Below are 13,345 nucleotides of genomic sequence, written 5' to 3'. Positions count from 1 at the left end.
TAAATGTCTGCCATTATTCCTCAACCATTTTTACTGTTAAAATCATTTCGCAGACCACTCCAGCTAACTCTGTCCTCATTCCTTTGTCATTACCCTTAAGTGTAACACAGTTGCTTCCAGTACAAGTTTCATGCTCTTAAACTGAATGTTAAATTTTACCATGTTATGCTCATTATTTCCTAGGAAATCTTTTACTGAGATCGTTTATTGAACTTGCCTCATTACAAATTATCAGATCCAAAATGATCTGATGTCTGGTTAATTCAGAACATATTGCTCTAGAGAACTGTTCTATCACATACTATGAATTCCTCCTTGTGGCTATCTCGGTCAGTCTGCCTTTTCCAATTGACTTGAAGATCAAAGTCACTCGTTTTTTTTTTCACATGCCTCCATTATTTCCTGATTTCTGTTCAACTGTATAGCTAATGCAATGCTGCTGACAGCCTATTCCTTTTTTATTCTTATCTCCGTGCAAATGGATTTTACATTTTCTGGTGCATTTCTTGCTATTATACTTCTTCCATTACTTACCAACAATGCTTTCCCACCACTCATTCCTTCTTGCCTGTCCTTTTGAAAAGTCACATACTCAGAGTCATAGAGATGTACAGCACGGAAACAGACCCTTCGGTCCAACCTGTCCATGCCGACCAGATATCCCAACCCAATCTAGTCCCACCTACCAGCAACCAGCCCATATCCTTCCAAACCCTTCCTATTCATGTACCCATCCAAATGCCTTTTAAATCTTGCAATTGTACCAGCCTCCACCACTTCCTCTGGCAGCTCATTCCATACACGCACCAACCTCTGCGTGAAAAAGTTGCCCCTTAGGTCTCTTTTATATCTTTCCCCTCTCACCCTAAACCTATGCCCTCTAGTTCTGGACTCCCCCACCACAGGGAAAAGACTTTGCCTACTTACCCTATCCATGCCCCTCATTATTTTATAAACCTCTATAAGGTCACTCCTCAGCCTCTGACGCTCCAGGGAAAACAGCCCCAGCCTACTCAACCTCTCCCTATAGTTCAAATCCTCCAACCATGGTAACATCCTTGTAAATCTTTTCTGAACCCTCATATTGAAGGATTAATACAAGTTGCCACCATAAAGAGCTAGCACTCCTGTCAACACAGGGAAAAGGTGCGTCTGAAAATATTCAGCACCTCATCGAGTCCTGAACATTTAGTTTCCAGCTTTGTCCTGAATTTTAAGGGCTTTCAAGTTAAAAACCGATTAATTTGCCACTTTATCAGTTTTCACTTTGATCCTATTTTCTGTTGTTTTCTTATATTTGTACAAACTGTCCCTTAATATCTGATTCAGCCACCAAACTCTCAGAATTTACATTCTTGCACTGCATGTCACCTGATCAGAAACTTATATTTTGAAAAGGACAAACACATAGACAGTGTTGAGGGATATTCAGTCACTGGTCTACTAGGGTACATATTCCACTATTCAATAAGCTCATAATTGATCAGTGGCCTAACTCTATTTACCTGCTTTCAGCCCATAACCCTTAATACCTTTGCTTAGCAAATCATTTGTCCATCTCAGATTTAAATTGACAACTGATCTAGCATCCACTGCTGTCTGTGGAAAAGAGTTTCAAACGTCTATCACCCTTTGTGTGTAGAAGTTCTTGCTAACATCCCACCTCAATGGTTTTGCCCTAATTCTCAGACTATGCTCCTCAGTTCTAGAATCTCCAACCAGTGAAAGCAGATTATCTTTGTCTACCCTGTTCTTCCCTCAAGGCCACACACACATTTCCATTATTTGTCTGAGCAATATCTAGCCCTCCAAATATCAATCATGCTCCCAAAATCTTGTCATCAGCCTACAAAAATCACCAGCAGTCAGTGAACCTCCTGCAGTTATCACCCGGATTCACTGCTCACCTACTTACAGAAACTAAGTAGTTACTACAATTCCAGAATAAGGGGGCATAACTTTAAAGCATGTCTTCACAGAGAGAATATATGGGATTATACCACAGGATGCAGAAACAAAGTACATACCTCCATCCAGGTGAGAGCGGGCCCGCAGTTGATCTTGTTGTCTGCTATGGCACTGAGTCGGGCTAAATATGCCATTAGCATCTGGGTAATTGCCTGTAAAAGAAAGAAAACAATGGCAGATTGTTAAAACAAACACTCCTGAAACCAAACAGAATGGTAAACAGTTCCTAAACACAAGCAAGACAAAGAGTTGGTTAACTCTTCACCTCAGCTCTCAAAGGAAGAAAAATGGCTAACCAAGGGAAAGAAAACCTTGGTGGAAACAGACCCTTTGGTCCAACCTGTGGAAGTATGAAAATGGATTCTACTTTGTCTTAAAACAATAGACTTCATGAAAGAAACATTTTGAAACCTTCACTGGATGTCTCTCTACCCAACATTCATTTGAATTGGGGCAGGCACAATGGCCAAACTGATGAAAAGTAGATGTTATAGAACAACAAAATAGGAATAGACAGAGATCACATCAGAACTGGGACAAGAACAGAAGCTACAGTTGCAGATCAAAACAAGGAATGAATTATGGTCAGGGATCAGAGCTAGAGCATTCATCATGGGTATAGATACTAAGGCAGTACTGCAGGTACAAATTGGAGGTAGAGCTATAACTAGGGGCATTGACATATATGTGATTAAAGAGAGATAGGTGTGGTTAAGAGGCAGAAATTGAACTAGAGATACGGGACAGACACAGATTATCTAAAGCAAAATATGGTCCTAGACAGAGATCAGGATAGGGAGTGATCGAGGGTAGAGATTAATTGGAGATAGCTAGAAATTACTGAGAGAGATTACTGGATAGATTTCTGGCCACAAATAAGTATGATGTGCAAATGGAACCATCAACGAAAATATGATTACAAATAAAAAAAACAATTTTTTTGCCGATAGTTTCACAATTATGCTGCAACAAAGTTAGGTGTGGCCATTCTGAGTTTCATAGAATTCCTACAGCGCAGAAAGAGGCCATTCAGTCCATCAAGTCTGCACTAACCCTCTGAGAAGCATCCCACCCAGATCCACAAAATCCCTGTAACCCTGCATGGCTTTTATTTTACCATAGCTAACCAACCTAAACTGCGTACCCCTGAACATATGGGGCAATTTTTACCATGGCCAATCCACTTAATTTGCGTATCTTTGGACTGTGGGAGGAAGCTGGAACACTTGCAGGAAACCCATGCCAACACTGAAAGAACATGCAAACGCCACATATCACCCAAAGCTGGAACGGGTGCTATGAGGCAGCAGTACTAACCATAACAGATGTGCTTATAACTGTCACAAAATGTCTAGGTTAGAGAGGCCACAACTATATAGAGACTCTCCGAAGTATAGAAGAGCACTAAGATCACAATTGATCTTCACTGTGCTCCTAGAATTACCGAATTACAAGGTTAACCAGTCTCATCTCACCATTTAGGTCTTGGAAAGTAGCCTAGTATATTATCGTACTTCAACTGCATATCCAAGTTTTTTTAAAAATTCAATGTGCATTTTCACCAAGACCCCCAACACCCAATCAGTGAAAAACCAACTCTCCCTTGATTTTTCCATCAATTATTTTTAATCTGTGTCCCCTGGTATTTACATCTATGTCAAGGGAAACCGGTCCTCTACCCTCTTTGTTAAAGCTCCTCATAACTTTATCCTCTGTTCCAACTGAATAAAAGCCCAATCTATTTTTCCCCAAAATCTAAAATTCTCCATTCTTAGCAACATTCTCACAAATCTCCTTCTGAGTATGACCACATCCGTCCTATAATGCAGTGGCCAAAACTATACATAGTACCCCGGCTGTGACCTCACGATTGCATTCTATAATATTAATACTAACCGTCCTGCTCTTACATTCAGAAACTTGGCTAATAAGGAATGATGTAGTAGGAGTCGATGATGTTTCATCACGTGGGGCTATCTAGAACAAGAGGTTATAGTTTTCAGATAAGTGGCAGCAGAGTTAAAATAGGGGATGAGGAGAAATTACTTCCTTCAAAGAGTCATTAATTTGTAGAATTCACAACCTAAAGTGTGGCAGATGCCGAACACTGAGCAAATTTAAGGATTAGATAGACTGATTTCTAATTAGTAATATGTTCAAGGGTTATGGAAGCAGGCAAGTAAATTGAGTTGAGATCAATTATGACCATTTTAAGTGGTGGAACAGGCTTGAGGGGCTGTATTGCCTATTCCTGCTCCTAGTTCCTATGAATCGATACGCCTTCTTGACCACTTTAACTGTCCTGCTGCTTCAAGGATCTGTGAACATGTAGCCAAGGTTCCTCTGCACTCTTCAGTGTCCGAAAAATTACTGTGCATTCCATTGCCTTGTGTGACCTCCTCAAATGTACTACCGAACAGTTTTCTGGTTTGAATTCCATTTGCTACTTTTCTGTCCACCTGACCAGTGCATTGCTATCTTCCTCACTTAATATTTCTATCAGCTGCATCCTAGCACTGAAATAATTTTAGATCTAGTCTGCCACTTTCCTTTGAATTACATAAGCTTCAGCATTTCTGATCAGTCTGCCGCGTGCAATCTTGTTAAAAGCTTTGCAAAAATAATCCACGTGACAACCTCCCACAGCTGAACAGTCCATGCAGCAAGGTTCCCAAATAAATAGTAGTTACTTGGATGAAGTATGGGAGAGCATCAACTGGATGCCAGTAACTGGATCCCAGCAAGGAAAGGTGAACGTGGCAGGAGAAAAAAAATTATTTTTGTAGCACTTGGCTCCAAACACAGAAAAATGAGTCCATATGTTCCAGGAATTGAAGAGGATTTTGGCTTCAACTTGTATCTGCTCCTCAGCTGATTCCAAGCACTGTGCCTTTATGAATTATGGGACAGATTAAACTATGGAGCACTTTGAACACAGAAACTCAAACAATGTGACACACAACTATGAAACCAGTAGCAGTAGCACAAGCTCAATAAAAAGAAGAAATGTAAATTAATAGAAACTTCAATATTAAGGGAGAGGAATGATATACACAGCATGTCAGTACTTGGCTCCCTGTCTAATCCATCTGTTAAGGCCACCGTCCCTCCCATAAGTACAATTATCACATGTCTACCTGTCCTTTGTACAGCCTGTTTGATGAGTTTAAGCAGTTGATTGTCTTGTCTTCCCCTCTAATGAAAAGTGATTATAATATCCATAACCATAGGATGCTGTGCCCAGGTGCTGTTCAGCCTGGAGACCTGTCCGTACCTTCCTCCAGTTTGGGTCTCAGTTATTGGCTACAGAATGCAGAATGGTGCCAATAGTGTATGTTCAGTTCCATTATCACTGCAGTAGTTCATAAAGACCTACCTCCTAACCTTTCCCTATGCTTGCAACGTGGTACCCTTCTAGCTGTATAATCGATAATCTGCTGTGTGTCATGAGGAGATGTTTATGATTTTTTGTAGATTGCAACAAATTATTTAAATATCCCTGAAGCTGCCTGTATTGGTGAGAATGTATTGCATCACCAGTATCAACGATTTGACTGAAATCTTGCTGTGACGTAGATGACCTTTTGTGCAATGAAGAGCAAACCATTTTTGTGAATGACACTAAAGTCGGTGCTGTTGTGGACAGTGCTGATGGATGTTGCAGATTACAGAGGGACATAGATAAACTGCAGAGCTTGGGCTGAGAGGTGGTAAATGAAGTTTAATGCAGAAAAGTCTGAGGTGATTCACTCTGGAAGGAGTAACAGGAATAAGGTGTAGTCAATGGGAAGGCACTCTGTCAATGAGCAGAGAGATCTCAGTGTCCATGTACATAGATCCCTGAAAGTTACCACCCAGGTTTATAGAGTTGTCAAGAAGATTAATGGTGTATTAGCTTTTATTGGTAGAGGGATTGAGTTTTGCAGCCACAAGGGCATGTTGCAGCTGTACAAAACTCTGGTGCGGCCGCACTTGGAGTATGGTGCACAGTTCTGGTCACTGCATTATAGGAAAGACATGGAAACATTGGAAAGGGTGCAGGGGAGATTTACTAGGATGCTGCCCGGTATGAAGGGAAGGTCTAATGAGGAAAGGCTGAAGGACTTGACGTTGTTTTCGTTAGAGAGAAGGTGGTTGAGAGGTGACTTAATAGAGACATACAAGATAATCAGAGGATTAGATAGGGTGGACAGTGAGAACACTTTTCCTCAGATGGTGATGGTTAGCATGAGGAAGACAGCTTTAACTTGTGGGGTGATATAGGACCAATGTTAGAGGTAGCTGAAAATGTGTTGCTGGAAAAGCACAGCAGGTCAGGCAGCATCCAAGGAACAGGAGAATCGATGTTTTGAGCATAAGCCCTTCTTCAGGAATCCTGAAGAAGGCTAATGCCCAAAACGTCGATTCTCATGTTCCTTGGATGCTGCCTGACCTGCTGCGCTTTTCCAGCAAAACATTTTCAGCTCTGATCTCCAGCATCTGCAGTCCTCACTTTCTCCTCAATGTTAGAGGTAGGCTTTTTACTCAGAGAGTAGTAAGGGCATGGAATACCCTGCCTGCAACAGTAGACTTGCCAACTTTAAGGGCATTTAAATGGTCATTGGATAAACATATGGATGATAATGGAATAGTGTAGGTGAGATGGGCTTCAGATCAGTTTCACAGGTTGGTGCAACGTTGAGGGCTGAAGGGTCTGTACTGCCATGTATCACTCTATGTTCTATGGCAAAATCAGGTGCTAAAAGCAACTAGTATTAGGCCTGGTATTTGTGTTGAATACTTAGTCTGTCTTTGCACATTAGGTCTTTTATATTAATATATTGGACATACCTTGCAGAGATGGAGGGTAGTGATGAGTGGATGGATAGAGAAGTTCGAGAAGGCAGATCACTACCACCTTCTCAAAGGCAATTAGGGATGGACAATAAATGCTGGCCAGCCAGTAATGCCCAGGCCCACAAGTGAATTGAAAAAAAAATCTGGATTGAGAACACATTGGCATTTTTTTTACTGAGGTATTTATAGCACAGATCACTTTCGTATGCTTCTGTTTTATATTTCTTTCCAATACAAGCAAAATAACCCAGGTATATTCTCCTCAACTCTCACTGACTGACCTCATTCCGCTTGAGCACCTTTCTTCAGCACCAAGAGTTCAGACATTTCACTCCTGACAAAGATTACAGTGAGAAATATTGTCAGTGCTGCCCCAAGCTCCTGCTGATACCCAATATATTATCAGTAACAACTACAACTCCTGGGTCAATGTGTGATCATTTACTTGCAACTTTTAGTCTTCTGATTCAGACAGGTTTAATCCTGTAAGCAGACCAGCTGAATTTTCATTAACTTTTATTTCCATGAAAACATACAGAAGAAAAAAAAAATGGAGAAGACGTATGCATCACTGACTCCTGGATGGTAAATGGTTTACCTATAGTTGCCTTCCACTGACCCACTTACCTTTTGCATATTTTGAACAAAAGAACATAGGAACAGGCTCTTTAGCCGACCAAGACTGCACTGACACATGATCTTTTCTAAAGTAAACAAAAATTTGCTTCGACCCTATCCACATAATACCTTATTCATATATCCGTCATACTCACTACTTATTCATATATTTGTCAAGATGCCTCTGAGAAATTGCTGCTTATCAGTCTCTATTACCTCCTATGGCAACATATTCCAGGCAGTTACCACCCTCTGTGTACAACACCTACTTCTCACATCTCCTTTAAACTTTCCCCCTTTTTCCTTAAACCTCTGCCCCAAGTAAATGACATTTCTATTCTGGGAAAAAAAAGACTCCGATTACCCATTCTACCCATGTCTCTTATAATTTGGGTAAACTTGCATCAGTCTTTCAATGTTCAAGTGAAAACAAACCAAGTTTGTCCAATCCCTCCTCATAGTTAATGCCCTCTGAACCAGACAACAATTTGATAAACTGTTTCTAAAATCTCTCCAAAGCCTCCACATCCTTCTGATCATGTAGCAATTAGAACTGTACGCAATATTGCAAATTTGGCCTCACTAAAGTTCTACATAGCTGCAACATGACTTGTTAACTTTTATGCCCCAACCAGTGACAGTAAGGATGCAATATGCCTTCTTGACCACCTTACGATGTTGCTACTTTCAGGGAACTGTGGACCTGCACACCGATATCCCGGTGTATGTTAATGCCACTAAGGATTCTGCCATTCACTGTGTACTTCCTTCCTGCGTTAGATCTTCCAAAATGCATTACTTCACATTTATCTGGATTAAACGCCAGCTTACCATTTCTATGCCTAAATCGCCAATCTATCTTTACCCTACTGTATCCTCTGGCAATCCCCCTCATTATCCATGGCTCCCCAATCTTTTTGTTGCCTGTGAATTTACTAAACAGGCCACCTACACTTATATACATAAAACAACAGGGGTCCTAGCACTAATTTCTGTAGAACATCATTGGTCACAGACCTCCAGTCAGATAACCACCCTTCTAGTGCTTCTCACTGTCTTCTATGCCTAAGTTAGTTCTGTATCCATTTTACCAGCTTACCTCAGAACCTATGTCTTCAACTTTTCTATCAGCCTGCTAATAGAAAGAATAGACGGACCTTGTCAAACTTCATTTTGATAACATTAACCATCTTACCCTCAAGAATCATCTTTGTCACTTCCTCAAAAAAAATTAATCAAGTTTGTGAGACACGACCTCCTTTGCAGAAGCCAAGCTGCCTGTCGCTAATAAGACCATAACTTATTCTAAATGTGAGTAAATTCCAAGAATCTTCTCCAATAATTTCCTTACCACTGACATAAGGCTCACCAGCCTGTAATTTCCTGGATTAACCCTGTTACCCTTCTTAAACAAAGGAACAATGTCCGCTAATCTCAGGTGGTGGGGAAACTTCCCTTTGACTAAACAGGATTCAAAGGTACAAAGATAGAAAAGGCTTTCTCTTTCAAAGGCACATGTATAATGCATAGTACTGCAACACAATGCTAAAGTATTCTAATGTTCGATTCCCAACAGTTCAATGAACTCTGTAGAACTACAGGAAAGGAATTTAAAAATTATTAGTGCCTTTTTTAAAAAAAAGCCAGTGATATATGGTGCATATCATCTCACCCACTCCCTGATGGCTCACCTTAACCTACTTTAAATAAAACAAATAAACCAAGGTCTACTTCAGAACTAGAAGTTAATATGAACATGCCATGATTCATTCACAAGCAGGGAGTTCTCTGAGAGTCCTGGTCAAAACTCTTCAGAACCAACACCACCAAACAGTAATATTAATGGATACTCATCTCAGTTGCTGGTTGTGAAACCTTGTTGCATGTAATGAGCTGCCAGATATCACCATATTGCACAGTAGTCACACGATTTAGAGTCATGATTCGGAGATGCCGGTGTTGGACTGGGGTGTACAAAGTAAAAATTCACACAACACCAGGTTATAGTCCAACAGGTTTATTTGGAAGCACACTAGCTTTCAGAGCGACGCTCCTTCATCAGGTGATTGTGGAGGGCTCGATCGTAACACAGAATTTATAGCAAAAATTTGCAGTGTGATGTAACTGAAATTATACATTGAAAAATTGATTGTCTGTTAAGCCTTTCATCTGTTAGAATACAGTGATAGCTTCACTTCTTTCATGTGTAAATCACAAAACCCTTTTTTTTAAAAGTTGCATTCTCAGGTTAGCTGTTAACAATGGTGATAGCTAGACAATATGTTGAAGGTGTTCGCCCCCTGTGTTCTCTGTCTATGACCTGATGTTTAGATTGATTCTAATCTAAAAAGTGAGATAACAGAGTTTTACATAAACTCATGCAGTTTTTGAGCTCAGAATTCTACATGAATGTATGCAGTTTTTGAGCAAAGTGCAATGTAACTCTGCAAGTACAAATTCACCACACAAAATGTGTGCGCATGTGGGTCTTTATCTGTGTGTGTGTGTGTCTGTCTGGGGTGGGGGTTGTAGTGTGAGAAAGTGTATGTGTGTGTGTGTCTAGTGAGTGCAGAGTGTCTTCAGTCTGTGAGGGTGTGCATGTGAGAGTGTGGGAGTGCGAGTGTGTGTGTGTGTGTCTGTGTCCGTGTGTATGTGAGAGTGTGTGTGTGTGTGTGTGTGTGTGTGTGTGTGTGTGTGTGTGTAGTGCAATGGTGAGCACCTGTAATGTGACATGAACCCAAGGTCCCGGTTGAGGCCCTCCCTATGGGTACTAAACTTAGCTACCAGCCTCTGCTCGGCCACTTTCCTCTGCTGCCTGTCCCGAAGTCCAACTTGGAGGATGGTCACCCGAAGGTCCGAGGCTGAATGTCCTGGACCACTGAAGTGTTCCCCAACTGGGAGGGAACCCTCCTGTCTGTTGATTGTTGTGCGGTGCCCATTAATCTGTTGTCGTAGCCTTTGCTCGGTTTCCCCAATGTACCATGCCTCCGGGCATCCTTGCCTGCAACGTACAAGATAACGTTGGCTGAGTCACATGAGTACCTGCTATGTACATGGTGGGAGGTGTTCCCACGCGTAATAATGGTATCTATGTCCACAATCTAACACGTCTTGTAGCATCCACAGTGACAGAGTCGTATGGAGTTGTCCTGAGAGCCGGGCAGTTTGCTACGAACAATGACTGTTTTGAGGTTTGGCAGTTGTTTAAAGGGAAGTGGTGGAGGTGTGGGGAAGGTCTTGGTGAGGTGCTCATCCTCATTAATAATGTGTTGCAGGTCACGAAGAACATGGCGTAATTTTTCAGCCCCTGGGAAGTACTGAACAACGAAACTGAACAGATGGGTCAGTTGCAGATGTGTCTGTCTCCTGAGGAGGTCATTACGGTTCCTTGCTGTGGCACATCGGCACAGGCGGTCGATGAGTTGAGCATCATACCCCGTTCTTGTGAGGGCATCCTTGAGTACTTCCAGGTGTTTGTCACGTTCCTCCTCATCTGAGCAGATCTGGTGTACGAGTAGGGCTTGTCCATAGGGAATGGCTGTTTTAATATGTTTTGGGTGGAAGCTGGAGAAGTGTAGCATTGTGAGGTTGTCTGTGGGTTTGCGGTAGAGTGAGGTGCTGAGGTGTCCGTCCTTGATGGAGACGCACGCGTCTAAGAATGAGACAGACAGTTGAGAGTAGTCCATGGTGAGTTTGGTGGTGGGATGAAACTTGTTGATGTTACTGTGTAGTTTTATCAGTGACTTCTCGCCATGGGTCCAGAGGGAGAAAATGTTATCGATCAATCCGGTGTACAATGTTGGTTGGAGATACTGCATAGAGAAGAAATCTTGTTTGAACCTGTGCATAAAAATGTTGGCATATTGGGGTGCAAATTTGATCCCCACGGCTGTTCCGTGTGTCTGGATGAAGAATTAGTTGTCAAAGGTGAAGACGTTACGATCGGGAATAAAGCGGATGAGTTGTAGGATGGTGTTTGGAGACTGGCAGTTGTTGGTGTTGAGTACTGAAGCTGTTGCCACGATGCCATCCTTGTGGGGGATGTTAGTGTAGAGTGCGGAAACGTCCATCGTGACGAGGAATGTTCCCGGTTCGACTGGTCTGTGGGTGCTGAGTTTCTGTAAGAAATCCGTAGTGTCGCGACAGAAGCTGGAGATCCCCTGTACAATAGGTTTCAAGATGCCTTCCACATAGCCGGAGAGATTCTCACACAGTGTCCCATTGCCCGACACGATGGGATGTCCTGGTGTGTTGGCTTTGGTAATCTTTGGAAGGCAGTAGGAGTCGCCTAGACGAGAAGTACGTGGGATGAGGGCGCGTAGGGAACTCTGAAGGACTGGATCCAAAGTTCTGATCAGTGTGTTTAATTCTCGGGTGTGTTCTTTGGTCGGATCAGCTGGTAGTTGCCTGTAGTGTTGCTGGTTGTTCAGTTGTAGGTACACTTCCTTACAGTAATCTGTTCTATTCTGAATGACAATGGCTCCTCCTTTATCTGCTGGTTTGATGACAATGTTGTGATTGGTTTTGAGAGCCTGGATGGCATTGCGTTGTGAACGGGTGATGTTTTGCTCTACCTTGTGGGTACGGCTGATGAATCTGGCATTTATATATTTCCTGACAGTTTGAGCATACATGTCAAGCCCAGGGTAGCGGCCCTCCAGTGGGGTCCATGTTGACACCTTCTTTGGTCGCTCCTCTACAGATCCCTGTGATGACTGTTCCAGTTCATCAGTGGGTTCAGTGGGATCACTGCCGGCACCTTGAAAGAATTCCCGGAGTCTCATTCGTCTGATGAACTCCTCTGTGTCTGCTGCCAGAACCAACGGGTCCATTTTGGTGGTGGGGCATAAGTTGAGACCCCTACTCAGGACTTCAATCTCTTCTGGTCGAAGGGTGTGGTCCGATAAGCTGATAATAGACTTCCCCGCAGTGATAATGTTATCTACTGTGGTTCCAGGGCGGGCTTTGCTATTACTGGTAAGAATGCCAAGCTTCTCCAGTTTTTTGTTCTTGGCGTGCATGTACGTGGTGTAGTTTTGTCGCCTTGTCTGTTTGGCAATGTCACGTAATTGTACTGATGTATCCTGTGTGCAGGCTGTGAGTGTGGCATTCTTACCAGTAATAGCAAAGCCTGCCCTGGAACTACAGTAGACAACATTATCACTGCGGGGAAGTCTATTGTCAGACACACACACAGACACAGACACACAGACACACACACTTTCTCACACTCACAACCCCCACCCCAGACAGACACACACATACAGATAAAGACCCACATGCACACATATATTTTGTGTGGTGAATTTGTACTTGCAGAATTACATTGCACTTTGCTCAAAAACTGCATACATTCATGTAGAATTCTGAGCTCAAAAACTGCATGAGTTTATGTAAAACTCTGTTATCTCACTTTTTAGATTAGAATCAATCTAAACATCAGGTCATAGACAGAGAACACAGGGGGCTAACACCTTCAACATATTGTCTAGCTATCACCATTGTTAACAGCTAACCCGAGAATGCAACTTTAAAAAAAGGTTTTGTGATTTACACATGAAAGAAGTGAAACTATCACTGTATTCTAACAGATGAAAGGCTTAACAGACAATCAATTTTTCAATGTATAATTTCAGTTACATCACACTGCAAATTTTTGCTATAAATTCTGTGTTACGATCGAGCCCTCCACAATCACCTGATGAAGGAGCGTCGCTCTGAAAGCTAGTGTGCTTCCAATTAAACCTGTTGGACTATAACCTAGTGTTGTGTGATTTTTAATTATTTAGAGTCATTGAGTCCTACAGCATGGAGACAGGGCCTTTGGCCCTAACCATTCCATGCCGACCAAAATATCCATCAACGCTAACCCCACTTCCCTGCACTTGACCCATATCCTTCTAGTCCTTATCTATCCATGTAT

General features: G+C 42.2%; 1 protein-coding gene across 8 annotated transcripts in view; it reads right to left on the bottom strand.

The window, feature by feature from the left end:
* The window catches only part of arhgap32b (Rho GTPase activating protein 32b), a 572,293-nt gene that overhangs the window by 137,620 nt on the left and 421,328 nt on the right, over positions 1-13,345 (bottom strand). For all 8 annotated transcript variants that reach the window (XM_072593008.1, XM_072593005.1, XM_072593009.1 and 5 more), the window contains one exon: positions 2,028-2,120. In XM_072593008.1, coding sequence (XP_072449109.1) covers positions 2,028-2,120 — 93 coding nt within the window. The remainder of the gene's footprint in view (positions 1-2,027; positions 2,121-13,345) is intronic.

The sequence above is a fragment of the Chiloscyllium punctatum genome, chromosome 23 (genome assembly GCF_047496795.1).
Source record: "Chiloscyllium punctatum isolate Juve2018m chromosome 23, sChiPun1.3, whole genome shotgun sequence".
NCBI lineage: Eukaryota > Metazoa > Chordata > Chondrichthyes > Orectolobiformes > Hemiscylliidae > Chiloscyllium > Chiloscyllium punctatum.
Note: the sequence above shows the minus strand (reverse complement) of the source record. Positions and strands in the feature narration are given on the sequence as shown.